Source organism: Theropithecus gelada, chromosome 6, assembly GCF_003255815.1.
Source record: "Theropithecus gelada isolate Dixy chromosome 6, Tgel_1.0, whole genome shotgun sequence".
NCBI classification, from domain to species: Eukaryota; Metazoa; Chordata; class Mammalia; order Primates; family Cercopithecidae; genus Theropithecus; species Theropithecus gelada.
In genome coordinates, this window is record NC_037673.1 from 137,304,800 (window position 1) to 137,324,754 (window position 19,955).

The 19,955-nt window shown below is 41.0% G+C and overlaps 1 protein-coding gene across 20 annotated transcripts in view; it reads left to right on the forward strand.

The window, feature by feature from the left end:
• The window catches only part of LOC112625707 (protocadherin alpha-C2), a 203,975-nt gene that overhangs the window by 168,860 nt on the left and 15,160 nt on the right, over nucleotides 1-19,955 (forward strand). For all 20 annotated transcript variants that reach the window (XM_025386865.1, XM_025386877.1, XM_025386868.1 and 17 more), the window contains exons 2-3: nucleotides 2,429-2,487; nucleotides 4,405-4,493. In XM_025386865.1, coding sequence (XP_025242650.1) covers nucleotides 2,429-2,487; nucleotides 4,405-4,493 — 148 coding nt within the window. The remainder of the gene's footprint in view (nucleotides 1-2,428; nucleotides 2,488-4,404; nucleotides 4,494-19,955) is intronic.

The window sequence follows — 19,955 nt, forward strand, 5'->3', positions numbered from 1 at the left end:
GAGATCGCACCACTGCACACCAGCCTAAATGGCAGAGTAGAACCCTGTCTCAAAAATAAATAAATAAATGAACAAATAAATAAATGAAGTAAAACACAGACTTTTGTGTTAAGGGGACCTAAACATGACTGTCAGCTGAACTCAGCAATCAGGCAAGTAATTTAATCTCTCTAAAGTTCAGATGTCTCATTTTTGCAATTTAAGTACAATAATGTTGACTTATGCATTATAGTTCATTTATTTAAACACATTTTTAAAACCTCCCAAATGCCAGAAGCCTGCTAGACTCTGACTATATAGCTATGCTTTTTTGAATATCTGAAGATATGCATGTGTCTAATGAGTAAAACAGATATAATCCCTTTCATAGAGTTTACTGACAAAGAAAGAATTAGGATACATGCAACAGTATGTAATAAAGTGCAAAATCTAGTACTGTGTAGCTACTTAAAACATATTATATGCTTTCTTCCTTTCCTTTTCCCTGCCTGATCTTATTGCCATAAGAAATCTTACTGTGATTTTGGCAAATGAATCTGAGAAGGATATTGTTGCTGATGGACTAGTATAGAAAATAGCAGCATGACAAATTAAATGTGTCATTGGGGAAGTGAGATTGTATAATGAACTGAGTTTCCTGGTCAGTCCTGCTAGAACTGTGCCTTTCAGCAAAATGAGTTTGATGATTTCATTCCAAAGATCAAGTTGCAGCAATTTTCATCATGAATGTTACCCAATCATGGAAAAATTGGCAACATTTCTCAGCAGATGTTACAGTCTTTCTTGAAGAAAGGTTCTCTCAGCTGACAAGCTAACGATAGTGCTCCTGATGGCGAGGGGAGAGATGGTGATGATGATTGATTGATAAAAAGTATTTCAGTCATATTTCCAGGTTTATAAGATGATTTGCAAACATTTTCTCTTGTTCCCTCTAACACTGCTAGTAGATAATGGAAACTCCTTTGGTCTGTAGATAATTTTATGCTATGTTATATGGAATATCCATAGCATTTTGTGAACTCAAAAACAAAGGAGGAAGCAGCTTGCATATGCATATCTTGCTAGCAGATTGGTAGAATAGAGAGAGCAGTAAGTGTGTGAGGACCATTGAGGTAAATTGTCCCAGAGTTGTAACTTTTTCTGGGCCTTGACTTTGGCTAATTCTCTGAATACCAAATATCATGTAGCCATTCACAAATCTGTCTGAAAATTGAGATGGTGATCATTTCTCTCCTGGGTGTTATGAAGAAATGTGTTTATTAAATACTTTGCATCCCTTGAAGGAACTATATGAATGATAGGAATAAGAATTATTGGTAGGTTGGAATGGTCTATTGATGTTACTATGGCTTTGTTTCTACCAAATATGGTAAGTATAATGTAGAGGAAAATACAAAATACAACTTTTATCCCCCATTTTTTCATTCAGCTATACCTCAATATTCAGTGACAGGGCCACCTTAATCTCCACCCATGAAAACACATCTAGAGGAGTGTCACAAGTTTTTCACAGTGACATTTTTGCTTACTGATACAAGACAGTGATGATGACTGATGATGTCTCAGTGATTTCTGAGTAGCTTCTAACCAGCGCGTAACTCCCCCAACAGTCTTTAAGTCTTTGGGTGCCCATATTTTCCTCTTTGTTCTCCCCCTTCAGACTGACAGTTTGTAGAGAGAGGGCAACAGATCTTTCCAATACACAACTGTTGCAAAATATAGCAGGTTTTTCTTGGATTTCAGCTACTCCCTGTTAAACAATCAGAGCTTAGTGAACAGTGATTCAGTGAGGAGGGAAAGCACTCAGGAAGGAGCAGGAACAAGTACAAGTTTATGAAAAGGATTAGGTAGCAAAACAAGGTCAAACTCTGCAGTAGTTTGTTTTCCTCTCCCTGCTATCCCTCTTCAATCAGCAAAGAGGCTGTTATCAGTTGCTGGGGTTATGACTGGGCACATCCGCCCTGGGTCAAATATGCTGCAGTCTGCAAAGCCAGCAGCAGATTGCAGTCCTCTGCAGTCCAGCCAGGCCAGCAGAACTTGTGTAGCCATGTGCCCTGTTATAGCTGTGATACTGAATTGGGAATGGGGCACTTGAGGGCAAAAGCAATGAAAGCTTTTCCTTTCTCAAAACAGACTGTTCTTCCCGTAGTGTTTTAAGAACACAGATGTGTATTGGGCAAGGCAAAGCCAAAGCTGGCCTTTACAAGATTATTAAATCTGGTCTTCCAGGGTATCTAATCTGTGTAAGGACTCTGATGAACTAATTTTCTTCTAAAGTGCTATGTATATAGATATTATCATAGAGTTACACGTGAAATGGCTCATTCAGTACTTTTTTTAGATGCCCGGAAATATTTAATTTTAACAGCATCCCCAGGAGAACATTGTCTTGTCATTTTAACAGAAAACTCTCTTTGTGATTTTGCAGCCACGACAGCCCAACCCTGACTGGCGTTACTCTGCTTCCCTGAGAGCAGGCATGCACAGGTATGTATTTCCCTCCTCGTTCACTCAGAAGTAACCTTAACTTGGTATGGCTCAGATAAACTGTGTCTCCATAGACCAGAAGCAGCTGTCAAAACTAAAAAGCTTCAGGTACTTTGCCAGGAAAATGCAATTTTTTTGTCCCTGTGTCTATTCCTTGAAAGATTGCAAATGGTCAGTGCCAAATGCTTATCAAGTGCTGGAATATAGAGTCCTCTGTAAAATCACAGAAACAGGCCGCTGTGTATTTTCTCCCATCAAAATTTCTACAGGGAAGTAATTTCAACCTCCTTCATCCCTCTCTACCTATGCTTTCTTTTCCTCCTTTAAAAACAATAATTAATACTCATGCTTTGAGACTTGGGTACATTGTACAATGTATTTACATACATGTTGTCTACCTTGTTTTTTTTTTTTAATCTCACATTGACTGTTACATCCTATTACCCTCAATAACTGATTACTGTTGTTGTTCATGTTCATGCCTATTAGAGTGTCCTCATCTTTCCCATCTGTTGCTATCTTATTGTTATCAATGACATGGGTTCTTCAGAGGATGAGCCATGTAAAGGGCTTTTATTGGATATCTGGAGACCAAACCTAGCTTACTTTAAATTAACCTAGAGTAACAGCATTAGTCTAAGACTCAGATTAAATATAATTTTGCTCTCTCTACTTTGTCTCTCTGACAGTAATTGATTAACTACCATTATTTCTGGAGGTGATCTAGTATCCATGTCATGGGGCCAAATAAAAGATTCATTATTTGCAAATGTCTTTGGAAACCAAATGGGAAGGACGAAGAAACAAATGATCACTGGTCAATATAGTGAAACCCCGTCTCTACTAAAAATACAAAAATGAGCCAGGCATGGTGGCGGGTGCCTGTAGTCCCAGCTACTTGGAGGGCTGAGGCAGGAGAATTGCTTGAACCTGGGAGGCCAAGGTTGCAGTGAGCTGAGATCCCGCCACTGTACTCCAGCCTGAGTGACAGAATGAGGCTTTGTCTCAAAATTAAATTAAATTAAATTAAATTAAATTAAATTAAAGGGTCCTCTAATTTTGATGAGGATTTTCTTGGACATTTTCTCTTAGGATCCCACTTATTTCTTCCTTCCTTTCTTCCTTCCATCATTCATTCATTCATTCATTCATCCATCCAACAAATATTTGAGAGATTAATATGTGTTAGTATTAGACATACATAAATGAATACTGCACCTTGTTCTCTTTTCTCTTGAACAGTATTATGTTCTATCTCTGCTTGCCTCTAAAGGTCTCCCATTTTGTGTCTCACTCCCAGCAATGTTTTATGCTGAATTAGTCTCTTCTGAACTGAGATCTGTGAGTGGTGGTGATCAGGTTTCTCTAGTCTTAGGAAATACAGGGTGGGTCATCTATGCCTAAAAGATATAGAAAGAGTAAAATAGAAAATAAGGTTAAGAATTAATTGGATAGCCAAATTGGAACAATACTCCAATTATCAGAAAATAATTTTAGTGTGTTTTCTTCTTTAGAATAGAGAACCCGAGAACAAGAGAACCTACAGGAGAGTCTTGGAGCTTTTGAGAACAAGCCCTCCTCATCTGCTTCAGCATCGAGATGTTAAAATGGCTTAGTCCTCTGATGGGCTTCCTGTTAGATTTAGTGAGCACTACATGGCATTAATAAGAAACAAAATTGCCATAAAGATAGAACATGTGTATTCCTGGAATAGTATAGCAGGCAGTAAGTAAGTCAGCAATGCTTCTGCAGTTTATGCAGGGTGACTGCTCAGCAATAATTGCTTCAGTTCAAGCATGAGCAGAATGTGTTAGCTGCAGCCCTGTCTTCATAGATGTAAGCAATTTCTGAGGGTGGAAGAAGAGCTGGGAAAGCATTTATGATCTAACTGTTATCTGGGTCTGTGTGTTTATTCAGCTCTGTGCACCTAGAGGAGGCTGGCATTCTACGGGCTGGTCCAGGAGGGCCTGATCAGCAGTGGCCAACAGTATCCAGTGCAACACCAGGTAAAGAGCTGGGGGTCTCTCCATTCTTTCTTGGGTTCTAGAAAGTGATCAGATGACCTATTTTTGTAAAATCAGGAATGTTGATGGCTCTTTTTCTTTTATCTTTTTGTTCTTCCCTTTTTTCCGTACATACATGATTTCCTTACATATATGATTATTTTGATTTTATACCTAATGCTTTTCAGGAGTTGAAAAAGGATAACATAAGAAAAGTGTGCACGTGTGTGTGTGTGTATGAAGTTTTTGGGATTTGTTTGTTTGTTTAAATCAGGTACCTTTCAAATGCTTAGGCCATCCAAGACATGCTGAGAAGATCTGGTGGCCTTATGCACAGAGATGACACTGTTAACAAAGATCTTTTGGTTGAAGACTATGGAAACCCACCCAAAGTAGTAAGGAAAGAAAGAGAAAAAGTAGGAAAGAAAGAGAAGGAAGGAAGGAAAGAAGAGGAAGGAAGGAAGATGGTTTCTCATGGAAGTGGAAAGTTATCAGAACCAAGGCATTGTTTTGAGTTCAAGTCAAAGTTAATCTGCTTCTCTCTGCACATCAACAATATTCTGCAGACTGACTTTTAGTGCCTTGGCATGCATGTTGCCAAACATGATCGCCTCACAATTTCTTAGTTTAGAGGAATAATAGGGACCCTTTCCTAATCCAAACTTTCAGGAAAGAGAACCTGCCAAGTTGTGTAAAAAACCTAATGACTGGGTGAGTATAGGAAAATTGCTTAAACTCACATTTCCTTGGTATCCTTATTCTTGCCCTATCACTAAAGCAGGGTCATGTAATAGAAATATGGCTTTGGAGGCCCATAGCTGTGGCAGTTTTCAGAAAGGGAAGATTAAGTGTTGGTAGAGACACAAAATATGTCTACTCTAATCCTCTATTAATAGAACATCATGATGATAATAGTAGTTACTAATTATTAAGCCATAATATGCCTTGATACTGTGCCAAGTACATTGTATGTGTGGTCTCATTTTTTCTTTAAGTCAAGCTTGCAAGGGATTTATTATATCTATTCTACATACGAGAAACTGCAGAGACAGAGAGATTAAACAATGTACCCAAGTTCACATAGCTTGTGAGTGGCAGAGGGTAGGATTCAAACCCAAATGTGTTTAGTTTCAAATCCAAGTATATCTGGCACTTATATTCATAACATGGCTGGCTTGCAAGAATCCATTCAAATTCAAATACATATCTACATACATAACAGATGACATAGAATGTGTGTGTAAAAGGTTTTTTCCCCAAAATAATCAGATGCCTTTCAAATTATTAAGTAACATGCAGCTAAGGGCCCATTTTTTGCTGGCAACTCTAAGGGCGTTCATTGATTCTAATCAGCCAGGATTTGCTATTTATGGATGTTGCACAATTCAACTAAAAGTCACATTTGTCCAAAAAATATACAAGTTGAAGCAATTCATTAGAGAGCTAATATTGCCAGATTGCAAGGGAAAGAACACAAAATAGTTCATTGACAAATTTGTACCCTCAATGCCAATGATGGAGTGAAGACATGATGGAGGAGGAAGTGGTTTTAGATTGCCAAGTGTTGCAGGATGTGGAAGCATCTGGGAAGGTGAGAATTTCCCAAAGAAGCCACGTGAAATCATGACTTTCTACCCTGCCTTTGTTTCAGTTTTTCTTGCTCTTATGGAGGCATTGTAGGTCGACCTGGTGAGCCAAAAACTAACTTTGAATACATTCTCCCTCCCAGTAGTGATGCTGGTTGATGTGTATTCCTAGGTAAATGTGGATCAGGAACCATGTATTGATATTTCATACATCTGGCCAGGTCCCTCTTTCAGATTCAAAAAATGTTAAGAACCTATCTCTTTTACAGAGATAGAGGAGGGGATCTCCTTGTTTCCTTTTTTACTGTCCCAGCCCCTCTTGTATAACCCATTTTATCCAGAACTGTGCCTGGCTGCTGACACATGAGTCACAGTCTTCATGGACTATGCTGGATAGGGCTTACATCTTCCAGCTACTCCGTGGCAACCTAATCATACTTTTCAATACATACCTCTGCATCAATGATGTAAAGTTAAAGGGATTCTCTACTTTCTCCCCATCTTTCTGGTACTTTTAGGCTTTTAAGACTCAATACATGTTCTGTACTGCTTGGAGGGAATAATAAAGATTAAGATTATGATTTCGAGTCAGATTTGAGTTGAATTCTAATCCCAAGCTTACTTGCTGAGTGAGCATAGACAAACTGCCTGAATTCATATTTTCTTAATTACCCTCTCTGTAAATTGGGTGTAGCAATAGTAATAACACCTGTTTTATTGAGTTACTGTGACTAAAGGAGAAAAAAGAACTGAGCATAGTGCTTGACATATAGTTAATAAATGTCTAATTTTTTTTTTTTTTTTTTTGAGACAGAGTCTCACTCTGTCCCCCAGGCTGGAGTGCAGTGGCACGATATCGGCTCACAGCAACCACCGCCTCCTGGGTTTGAGGGGTTCTCCTGCCTCAGCCTCCTGAGTAGCTGGGACTACAGGCGTGTGCCACCAAACCTGGCTAATTTTTTGTGTTTTTAGTAGAGATGGGTTTCACCGTGTTAGCCAGGATAGTCTCAATCTCCCGACCTCGTGATCCACTCACCTTGGCCTCCCAAAGTGCTGGGATTACAGGCGTGAGCCCCTGTGCCCGGCCTCACTGATGAATTCTTTTGCTTTGTTGAGAAACTGTTCATTTATTTTCACAGTCTGCAAAAGCCTAAGATAAAGATGCCACACTCTGAAGGGATCAACAAGGGCATCACCAAGTGATGTTTTCTGCGGCATAAACAAATCAGGCATTAAATTGGTTAATCCTGATTACTGGCCCCTTTCTCTAGCCTCCCCTTTGTGTGAGCAGACCCGGACCATAGGCTTTCTTATTTCCTTTCAGCTTCCCTTGAGACTGAGCAGAGAGAGAAAATTAACTAAATTGGGAATGCAGGGAATACGGTTGCAGCCTCTTCTTCAGATGGAAGAATGTGTTTGGGGGTGGGGAGGGATATTAAAGGGCCAGTTGCTCATGTTACAGCTCTTTTTAACTTCAGGAATACGAATGCCTTGAAGTGGTTTTAATGAATGCCCTCTTGTGATCAGTTCCTAGAGGCAATCCCAGAGGTTATAAAAGGACTGCCTCTGTCTGTGAGGGAACTGGTCTGGCTTCAGTAGGCCAGGCTGCTTTGTTATCTGTCATTGGTTCTTCCAGCTCCTCTTTCTACATTTCAGGGGATCTCAGGCCTTACCTAAGGCAACAGTACATTAGTTTTAGAGTGGGAAATTTTGAAAAGTTTTGAAATTTTCTGAACTATTTTCAGAAAAGTTCAGAAAATTTCAAAACACACAGCACTGCAGAAGATAACATTATAGTTTCTCAAGACCCCAGGGGATCTGGGACTAAACAGCGAAAGATTAGTTAGGTAGGGGAAACCACTAAGGCAATGAGGCTTAGTTGGAGAACCTTGGTTTAGACAATGGTTCTCAAAGGAGCAGCAACACCAACAATACCCAGAAACTTGTTAGAAATGCAGATTCTTAGGCTCTATCCTAGACTAATGAATCAGAAATTCTCAGGATGGAGGCTGGGTGTGGTGGCTCATGCCTGTAATCCCAGCACTTTGGGAGGCTAAGGCGGGCAGATCACTTGAGGTCAGGAGATCAAGACCAGCCTGGCCAACATGGCGAAACCCCATCTCTACTGAAATTACAAAAATCAGCTGGGCATGGTGGCGGGCGCTTGTAATCCCAGCTACTCGGGAGGCTGAGGCAGGAGAATTGCTTGAAACCTGGAGGTGGAGGATGCAGTGAGCTGAGATCGCACCACTGCACTCCAGCCTGGGTGACAGAATGAGACTCTATCTCAAAAAAAAAAAAAAAAAAAAAAGAAAGAGAAAAAAAGAAAGAAAGGCATTCTCAGGAATAGGACCCAGCAGTCTATGTTTTAAAAAGCCTTCCATGTGATACCAATCTACTCTAAAGTTTAAGAACTGCTCTAAGGTCAATATTCCTGAGGTTGTCTTATATCATTACAGGCTGAGAATCCATGCACAGAAGCCATCTGTTTATGGTTCTTGTGAGAAGAAGGGGGCCTTTTCCCATGCCCGAGAGATAATTGTTAAGAGCTCAAGCTTGGGAGTCAGTGACCCTTTCTGAATTCTACCTCTGCCACTCAGTAATTGTATGTTCCTGGGAACATTACTTAACTTTCCTGATTCTCAGTTTCTTTCTCTATAAAATGGGGAGAATAGTGGTGTGTACCTTATAGGGTTCTTGCAAAAATGAGATGAGATAATGCACATACATTGCAGAATCTGAAGAACAATAAGGGTTTAGTAAACAGTAGCTATTTTTAAATGATTTTTCAAGGTATGAGTCTATCCTTCAGCTTCAAAATTTAGACCCAGGTTGTTCTGAGTATTCTCTGTGGGAAGAATCTGCTATAGAGAAGATTTTTTTAAGTGCCTGTCTCTTTGTTTCCTTAGGGGATTGCTTTTGCCCTGATTTGCCACATCTCTTTACTCTGTGGAAAATGGACACAGTTTATGTGCCCTAGTTTTATATGGGGATTTATAATCTTAATTGTCTCAAGGATTCTTACCTCTCTGACAAAACCAACTCCCCATAGAAAGACTCCATGGAGACTCCATCTCTGGTCCTTCCCCAGAAAGAAAGCATGATCCTTAAGTTTTTCGGAATCTATTTAGGAGCACTGTCAACATGAATTTTTCCATTTCATGAGTGAGTGCAGCCTCAGGCCTTGTTGGAGAATTTAGAAAGCATGCTGTTCCACTAACCTGTTCAACCTCAACTTCTGCCGTTGTCATAGCAATGACAGTCCTGGGAGGTGTGTTCATATCCTTATTAGGAAAAAAACAAATGAGGTCAGGGATCTGTGTGAGTGGGGCAGCTCCCGCCTGTGAGTATCCTTCGCTCTCACCTGCCATCTGACAGCCCAGGAGTGCCAGCTTGGCTTAGCTTTCTCTACCTGAGGAAAGTAAGTCCTCGTAAGATGCACTTTTACTTTCTGGGGGTGTGAAATTCGTTGTGTTTGCTGGAATTCTCTTTGCAGCTTATGATAAAGAATTTGTTTGTTTTGGATTGACCTGAAGGGAGGAAGCAAAGGTGTGGGAACAGGAATTAGCATCCTCTACCTAGGAGAAGCCATGAAGCTTACTTAAGTCTTTGCTGGCTCCATCCATTCATGACTTTCTTCATCTTGTTCTTGGGAAAACACTCTGTACCTTCCACTTTTAATGGTCATGTAAATAAAAGATTAGAATGGAGATTTCCTGGTTTTCTGAAATTAAACATTTTTGTTTATGAAAAGATTCTAAGATATTTCTTTCCCTAGACGCTCTGTATTTCCTTGGACCTCTCATTTGTCCCGTGGTAATTATTCTAGGATTGGTGGCCTGGGCAGAATACAGTCATGATTAAGACCATAATACATAATAAAAGAGTTTCTTCCATAACAGTAGCCCCAAATAGAGATCACGTGTCTCCTGAAACCTATCCAGTCTCATATGCACTCAGATGTATGCTCCTGGATATAACATTTTAGAGAGTGTAGCGAGGAGAATAGAGCAACACTGTTCTCTTAGGCTGCAGTTTCCTTCAAGCCCCATGATGGAGAGAAGCAGGCTAATGCAGGGTAAGGGAATACAGACTTACTATAGTTTCTTCAGTTATCATTGATTCCTTTAATATGCCAGCTACATTGAAGCAATACAGTCTGGCCCCTGAAAACCTTGTCAGGAGAAACAACTTTTGAATATATCTTGAAAAAAAAACCACTTTATCCCTTCTTTTGTTTAAGAGGGTTGCATAAAACAGGAAAGTTTCTGAATTACACTCCCTTCTAGCTTTCTTTATATACCATTCTTTGTAGCTGAAGTTTTAAGCCCCTTGTCAAAAGGGAGATTCAAGTTTCTGCTGGGGAGATGTCAGTGTCACAAAGGGCCAAGGAAGTGGGGGCTCACCAACTTTGCCACCTGCCTCAGCTCAAAGGTGATGGGCCACCTGTGTGACTGAGAGCTTTGTGGGAAAGAGGATACGGAGGGTGGAGAGTCTGCACTTCACTCTGTGGGAAAAATTGCTGAGATTGTTTAGAATTGGTAGGCTTGGAACTCCTCCTGGGAGGTGCTTCAACAAGAAAGACCTGCTTATAACCTGGGTTGAGGGCAGAGGAAGAAGATAGTTTGTAATTCCTTTAAGTTTTACGGCTCCGGCAAGCCCTGTCCTCAGCCTCACTGATACAAGTAAACTAAAAATGAAAGTCTGCCCTAGTGACAGCAAGGGTCTTTCATGGCAATATTTTAAAATAAATTCTGCCCAGATTTCAAAGGAACGTGAAAATTTTATCTTCAGAGGCAGTCAGCTTTGCAGTTGAAAAGGTCATTGCCTAATCTGGAGAAACATATTCAGTTCAAGCACTGGCTAGAGACTAGGGGCCCCCCAGGAAAGGGCCATAAGATTAGTCACTGCCAGGAAGCCTGGCAATGAGTATGTGGACTGGAGAGAAATCTTACTCTGCCTCAGCACTTAGAGTCTCCATTACTCACAATCAGAAAAAGAGGGAGAGCAGAAATAGATGGCATTCCACATTTATCTCAGTGAGACCAAGAGCTTCCTCAGCAACAGCTCTGTCTGAAATGGTCTATCTCCAAGGGCATGGGCTAGGCAAAGGATGGGAAAAGTCAGTCCTGAAGATGGTAATACTAAAGGAAGTAAGGGGGAAGAAGGATGCTTGTGCTACTTTTGAAACAGGAAATTGAGAGCTTTGTAGAAGTCAGACTTAAGAGGCATAATAATAGAAAATTAGGGTATGAAAAGGTAACTTTTAAGAACCAAATGTGGACCTAAGAACACAGAGAAGTTTATTGTAACTAGCGTTGTGTTCCTTGTCTGCTGGATCCCAAACAATGTACCTTCGGTCTTGAAATTATAGATGCCATTACCTGTAAAAAACCAACCAAACAAACTTTAAAAATAAGTAAAGTCTGCCCTGTACAGAAAGTCTAAACAAGCAAGTTTGTTGGTGATGTTCCAAGAAGGTTCACCAGCTTGGGCTTTCTACCAACATTGTCCCAATCTTGTGTCCAGAGCTGTTGCTGTAGTTGGTATCATGTGTGAAGCTGAAGAGAGAGGTGACATTCCCCAAGTCTTCTCTCGTCTTTTTCAACTGTGCGTCATAAATACTGTCTTACCCAAGAACACACCTGTTGGATCTCTTTTCCCATAATCACTTGGAGTCAGATGAGTACCGTAAAGGTCTGTGGTAAGACGAAGCCTCAGCCAGTATTAATGATTTACATTAGATGCACATCAAGCTGCTTTCAGAGAGTCCAGATTGTGGGGATAAGAGCATGGGCATGGTGGCAGGCGCCTCTAGTCCCAGGTACTTGGGAGGCTCAGGCGGGAGAATCGCTTGAACCCAGGAGGGGGAGGTTTCAGTGAGCCAAGATTGCGCCACTGCACTCCAGCCTGGGCGACAGAGCGAGACTCTGTCTCAAAACAAACAAACAAAAAGACTAAGAACCTTTGGCCGGGCGCGGTGGCTCAACCCTGTAATCCCAGCACTTTGGGAGGCCGAGGCGGGTGGATCACGAGGTCAGGAGATCGAGACCATCCTGGCTAACATGGTGAAACCCCGTCTCTACTAAAAAAATACAAAAAACTAGCCGGGCGTGGTGGCGGGCGCCTGTAGTCCGAGCTACTCGGAGGCTGAGGCAGGAGAATGGCGTAAACCCGGGAGGCGGAGCTTGCAGTGAGCCGAGATCGCGCCACTGCACTCCAGCCTGGGTGACACAGCGAGACTCCGTCTCAAAAAAAAAAAAAAAAAAAAAAAAAAAAAAAAAAAAAAAAAGAGCATCACTAGGTATATAAACAGCCCTAGGGTGGATACCTTTGAGCCTGTGAGTTTGGCTCTGTGTTGGACGATGAACCATGAAATAGAGCCCTGAGGACATTGTTTTTTTTAAGTATATGTTCCAGTGAGTGGGTCTTTGCTGGGTCAAGTTTTTTTTGTTTTGTTTTGTTTTGTTTTGTTTTGTTTTGTTTTGTTTTGTTTTTGAGATGGAGTCTCGCTCTGCCACCCAGACTGGTAGAGTGCAGTGGTGCGATCTCGGCTCCCTGCAACCTCTGCCTTCTTGGTCCATGCTATTCTCCTGCCTCAGCCTCCTCGAGTAGCTGGGACTACAGGTGCCCGCCACCATGCCCGGCTATTTTTTTTTTTTTTTTAGTAGAGACGGGGTTTCACCATGTTAGCCAGGATGGTCTCCATCTCCTGACCTCGTGATCCGCCCGCCTCGGCCTCCCGAAGTGCTGGGATTACAGGCGTGAGCCACCGCGCCTGGCCTGGTTCAAGTTTTATGCGTCTTTAAATCCCATACTGTTGCCTCCTGAATTGTAGAAATAGTCTCTTAGAACAAGAGAAAGGAAGACATTTATTGAGAACTGTGATAAGCGCTTTACATGTGTTGCATACTTAACTTTGAGAGAAGTACATTATTATTCCCATGTTTCAGATAAAGAAATTAAAGCTCATAAGAATTAAGTGGCTTTCGGCCGGGCGCGGTGCGCGGTGGCTCAAGCCTGTAATCCCAGCACTTTGGGAGGCCGAGACGGGCGGATCACGAGGTCAGGAGATCGAGACCATCCTGGCTAACACGGTGAAACCCCGTCTCTATTAAGAAATACAAAAAACTAGCCGGGCGAGGTGGCGGGCGCCTGTAGTCCCAGCTACTCGGGAGGCTGAGGCCGGAGAATGGCGTGAACCCGGGAGGCGGAGCTTGCAGTGAGCTGAGATCCGGCCACTGCGCTCCAGCCTGGGGGACAGACCAAGACTCCGTCTCAAAAAAAAAAAAAAAAAAAAAAAAAAGAATTAAGTGGCTTTCTTACATTCACACAGCTAGTAAAAATGTTTTTTGCTCCCCATTGTATTCCCAGTGTCAAGCAGGATGCCTAGCACACAATGATGCTCAATAAATTTTGTTGAATTCATAAATAAATGCAGTGGTAAAGGCAGTATTTGAACCCATGTCTGCTTGCTGTTGAACCCTATACACTTAACACATTACTATTACCTTGTCCTGCATGATGCATGAAGGGAATAGCTTGGTAACTTGGAAGAGACTATTTACTGTCTGAATTCTAGGCCAACCATAGGGGGTCTGGATTTATTTCCCATTACTGCTGTAGCAAGTTAATCATAAACTTCATGGTTTAAAACAACACAAAGTATTATCTTCCAGTTCTGGAAGTCAGAAGTCCAAAGTGAGTTTCACTGGGCTAAAATCAAGGTATGTTCTTGCCACTATATAACAAGGATCCACTTTCCTTTTGTTTCCAATAACAGGCTCCTTATTTCTACCTGAGCCCTCACCGGCAGCACCTTTAATGTCCATATTTGTAACAACAATCTGTTCATGACAATTTAGGTTTGCTCCTCACTTTTTTCTGAGTCCTCTCTAGTAGAGCCATTAATATGCGTATTTCTACTAGCAGCCTGTTCAAGGTAATCTAGGCCATTTCTATCATGCTCTTCAAAATTCTTCGACTCTGCCCATTTCCCAATTTCAAGGCCACTTGCGTATTTTTAGGCATTCATAACAGCAGAACCCCACTTCTAGATACCAAAATCTGTATTAGTTTCCTAGGGCTGCCATAACAAATTAACACAAAGTCCCTTTTGCCATGTAATATAATATATTCACAAGTTCTAAAATTAGGATGCAGTCATTTTGGTGGGGCCATTATTCTGCCTACCACATGGTTTTTCATGTTCAGGCAGAAGTGGCTCTGTGTGTGTGTGTGTGTGTGTGTGTGTAAGTTAATTTCAGTAGAGAATGAACTAGCGTAGAGAAAGAGAATTAAGATGAGATGTGTCATGGAAGAACAGTGACTGATGATGCTAACTTTGCTCAGTCAAGAAGCATGATCCATTTAAATCATGCTTTCAGTGATCTACCCAATCAGATAAACTACTCTCCCTTCCTGGGAAGAGTAAGGAAGGAAGTAGATGAAAGATGAAAAGTTTTTTTCCTAGCACATCCCTGCAAAGAATGGGGATATTGGTTTGGTGGGCATTCCCTTTTCTAAGAGCAAAGGTGGAAATGTGGAGAGAGGAGAAAAATAGTTCCCAATACATTATTGTGTTCTGGACTTAGAGATGTTGTTCTGCCCCAGGTTTAAGAATATTGTTCCAAGAGTTGGGAGCAGGCAGGAGAGGACAGTACTCTTTAGATCACCCAGAGGCCAATCTGTAAGGATTCAATCCTGGGGCATGGTAGATAACGGAAAAGTCACTGTCACAAGTGATGCCAGGAGATGGGGCAACACATATTGCCTGCCTTGTGTGCATCTAGTGTCTGTGTCTAAGTGAAAGCAGATTATATCCAGAACTTCCCTGAAAAAAAGAAGGAAGAGCCTGATTGGTGTATATGTGTGTGTTAGGGGTTGAGGGGTGGGTGGTGCTCCTGCCAATGTTCCTAAATCCCACCTGCTTTTCCTGTGATGCTTCCTGTGTTGTGGATAGGAGGGTGGGATGGTTCGGGGTCAATTTTATGGATGCATATGTATCTAAGGATGTGTTTGGTTTTGGGGAGCATTTTATATAACAACCTTCACTCTAGCTCCCTCCTTGAGATTCTAAACAAGCTGGATATCTCCAAAGCTTAGGCCCTCTCCATACTTACAGGAGCTCTGACTGGAGATGAAATCACCCCTTATACTGCTGACAATTATTAGGCCATGGGACCCATGAAAGAGTCTCCCCAGAGTCCAGCATCCCCTGTGGGCTGCTTGTGTCACCAAGATGTCAATCCAACTGCTGTTCTTGCAGTCTGCAGGCAGCAGGGCTGTGTTTATTCAGCGGTCAGTGTCACATCAATTTCCTTCTGTTGCAACAAGTATAAATCGATTCTACATATTTGCCTTTGGGAAATTTCTTTAGAGGGAAACTCACTAAAGCTAATTTCTTTAGCTTTTTGGTATGTTTTCTCTGAATCTGGGGATTTAGAGATATAAATTGGCTTCTTTGGTCTTTTCTTGCCCAGGGTCACAACCTTGCCTCCAGGATAATACCTTCTAAATGTTTGTGATTTGAAGGGCACTACGAAGATCCTCACAAAAACCACCTCCCAGCCAGGTCCCTGGGACTCCATCATTAACCACCGTCATCAGCATTTCTCTTTTAAAATCCTTATTCATTCCTATTCTCCTTGTTTCTTTCTCACATACACACACACACGCGCGCGCGCGCACACACACACACACACGGGAGAGAGAGACAGAGAGAAAGAGAGAGATAAAGAAGTGAAGTATATAGTATCCTTTCTAGGGATGCTTTTCTTGGCTTGGCTCCAACGTAGAATTTTGTTGGGACCCTCTACATATAGTCATGTACCAAATAACGACACTTTGGTCAACAATGGACCACATATGTGACAGTTGTCCCATAAGATTGTAATACCATATTTTTACTGTACCTTTTCTATGTTTAGATACACAAATACTTGCCATTATATTACAGTTGCACAGTATTTTCTACAGTAACATGCTGTGCAGGTTTGTAGCCTAGGAGCCACAGGCTATACAATATAGCCTAGGTACGTAGTAGGCTATGCCATCTAGCTTTGTGTAAGTACACTCTATGATGTCCATACAACAAAAATGCCTAGTGATGCATTTCTCAGAACATATCCCCATTGTTAAGTGATACATGATTGTAGTCATCATCAAACATTTATTAAGCACTTAGGTCAGGTCAGGCTCTGTTCTAGGTGATGCAAATATAATATTAAATATAACACAGTCCTGCACTTATAAATCTAACGGTGAAGGCAGAAATGTAAAGAAATATGATGGAAATATTATATTGTCATGTGATAAGGACCATGATAATGCCCTACATAGGCAGGGTCAATGAAGGGGAAGGAAGCTGGGACAAACCACCAGGGCCTGTTGGTCCAGAATGGGACCCAGGGTCTATCTATGTCATAATCAGTTCAAACCCTAGGTAAATGAGGTAAGCTGTTCTGCCTCTCTTGAGACAGTCCCCAGATTGTTTTCACAGGGCCCAAACACTCTCAGCAACCATGAACAATGGATGTCGTGGGTCCCCAGAAGATGGAATTGGAAATTCAGGGGACTAAGTCAGAAATTATTTGACATTTAATACTGGATATTGAGGCCAGGCGCAGTGGCTCACACCTGTGATCCCAGCACTTTGGGAGGTTGAGACGGGTGGATTGTGTGAGCCCAGGAGTTTGAGACCAGCCTGGGCAACTTGGCAAATCCCCATCTCTACAAAAAATATAAGAATTAGCCGGGTGTGATGGCATGCACTTGTAGTATCAGCTACTTGGGAGGCTGAGGCATGAGATTCACTTGAACCTGGAAGGCGGAGGTTGCAGTGAGCCAAGATCACACTACTTCACTCCAGCCTGGGTGACAGAATGAGACCCTGTCTTGAAAAAAAATTTAAAATACTGGGTATTGCAGGATGGCAAGTAGGATGTGGAGAGGAGGCAAAGGAAACAATGTGTGCATGCAAAAACAAAAAACAAATAAACTGAATTGTATAGCCTGGGTTAATAGGATGAGTGCATTTGATGGATGTGGTGGGATAAAGAGATGTTAGGAAATGAGATCAGATACGTAGACTGGAATCAGATTTTGTAGGACCTTAAACGTCCTGCTAAATAATTTGTAGTTTCATTTGTTGGCCATGGAGAGCCACTAGAAGGTTAGTTGGTTTGTTTATATTTAGGAAAGAAGATTCTTGTAAGTTTCCTTTACTCTACTGAATTTTCAAAAATCAACCTACAGCAGTCCCAACTTATCTCGGGAGATACGTTTCAAGACCCTCAGTGGATGCCTGAAACCTCATTTAGTACTTACCTTTATATATATTATGTTCTTTCATAGGCGCACCTATGATAAAGTTTAATTTGTAAATTAGGCACTTGTGCTTTGGGGCCAGTATTAAGTAAAATAAGGGTACTTGAATACAAGCACTTTGATACTGAAACAGCCAATCGGATAACAAGACACTTTCTAAGTGAACTAACAGGTGAGTAGCGTAGACAGCATGGATAGGCCGGACAGAGGGATGATTCACATACTGGGCAGGATGAAGCAGGATGGCTCGAGATTTCATCACATTACTCAAAACAGCTTGCAATTTAAAACTTATGAATTGTTTATTTTTGAAATTTTTCAGTTAATATTTTCAGACTAAGGTTGACTGTGGGTAACTGAAGCCTCAGAAATCAAACCTCAAATAATGGGGGATCACTGCTGAATAACATGTCAAGATGAGCTATGAGCTTTCAACTTAGTGTTTTTCTTCTCCCAAACCAAATATTGGAAACTTTGGAGTGTTTAGAAAAGGAGAATCAAAACGGGAAGTAAATGCAGCATTTTTTTATTGTAAAAAAAAGAAGGGCGGGCCTTGGAAATGTTCTTAGGTAATCCTAGTGGATTTGGTATGTCATGTCTGAGAAAATGTGAAGAGTGAAGGGCAGGTTTAAAATTTGTCTCGTGTTGGTTTCTGAAGGGAGATAGCATGGCATTGCACAGTGCCTCACATTTCTATCGTATCACTTAATAATTGTGCAACCTGTGCTTCAGATTTATCAATGTGTAAAAGAGGAGAGACCATAGGCTGTTGTAAGTATTAAATGAGATAATGCATGCAAAATGCTTAGAACCATGCTTAGTTCATGGTAGCCACTCAGAAATGTCGTCAGATCTATTACTACTCAATTTAATGCTCCTGGCACTTAACACAGTGCTTGGCACACAGTAAAGAGGATTCAAAATGTTTTTGCTAGATTACATGGAATGGTATGGAAGTGTGCAGGGTGGGGTAGAGGGTTCTCCTATTATCTTGCCTTCCTTATACTGCAGTGTGCTGACAGCACCTCCATTTTATATCCTCAATGCACAGATATCACTACTTGTCTAGAAATGGTTGCTCAAGGCTGAGAAGTGACACAGCAACACAGAGCCTGGGATTGCTGCCAAATTTTAAGAAGCACAGATTGTAACAAAGTAAGGGGGGAGGGTAGAGAAGAAAAGTTTGAAAACCCAACCAAAGTCAGAAGCCATTTTGTTGTCAGGTAAAATGATGCCTCATAGATTTTCAGGTGGGGCAGGCAGTGTGAAACCTTTGGGAATAGTCAGTGTTAAGATGTGGTGCTAAGGGAGGAACCCAGTAGTGCTCAGGCCTGGGCAAGACTGGCTTCTTGGGGCCCAGCATTTAGAAAGGCCCTGTGTGTTTTGATATACTGTCACTGTCTTGAAGTTCTTAATTATTTGTTAACAAGGGCCCCCTCCCGCCATTTTCATTTGGCAAATTTCACTGGTTCCTGCAAATTATGTAGTTAATCGTGGGTCCAGGCTAGTTTTTGAACCATGTCGGGCTAGTGTTCTTCTGAACCTCTCTCTCTTTGATTTAATTACAGAAGAAACAAAAGTCATAACAAATTATATCTGTGCAGGACTAAAATAAAATGAGTAATGCCTCACTCCCTACATCCAATCATGCTTTCCAAAAGTAACCACTACCAATAATTTAGCGTGTAGCTCCAGAATTCTTTATATGTCTACATTTTAAATTAATGTATTTTAAAATAAAATAGAATTACATTGTTGAAGAAAGTATTAAACAATACAGCATTATTTGCATAGAAATATTTATTTCCCTCAATCCTATTTCCCTTTGGTGAAGCAACCACTGTTAACAATTTTGTGTTTATCCTCCAATATTTTTTTGAAATTAATCAACTTTACTTTTTAGAGCAGTTTTAGGTTCACAGAGAAGTTGAGTAGAAAGTGTAGGGTCTCATGCACTCCTGCTCTCCCACGTGCACAACGCTCCCTACCCCCGCCACAATGACATCCTGCCCAGAGTGATACATTCATTACAATTGATAAAACTATATTGACATCATTATTGAAACTATCATTACCACCTAACTTCCATGTTTACTTTAGGGTTTACTCTTCCAAATATTTCTAGCATCACTTAACAATGGGGATACACTGAGAAATGTGTCGTTAGGCAGTTTTTTCATTGTACAAATATCATAGAATGTACTTTCATAAACCTAGATTATATAGCATACTACACACTTAGGCTTTATCATATGGCCTATTTCTCTAAGGCTACAAACCTGTACATCATATTACTATACTGAATACCGTAGGCAATTGTTACACAATGATAAGTATTTGTGTATCTCAACATACCTAAACACAGAAAAAGTACAATAAAAATATATTATTATAATCTTATAGGACAACTGTCATATGTGTGGTCCACTGTTCACTGAAACATGATTATAGGGCGCATGACTATATAGAGATTTTCAAAAAGCAAAATGGGATAATGCTATACATATTATACAGCTTGTGTGTGTGCATATGTTAACAAACACCTTTCTCC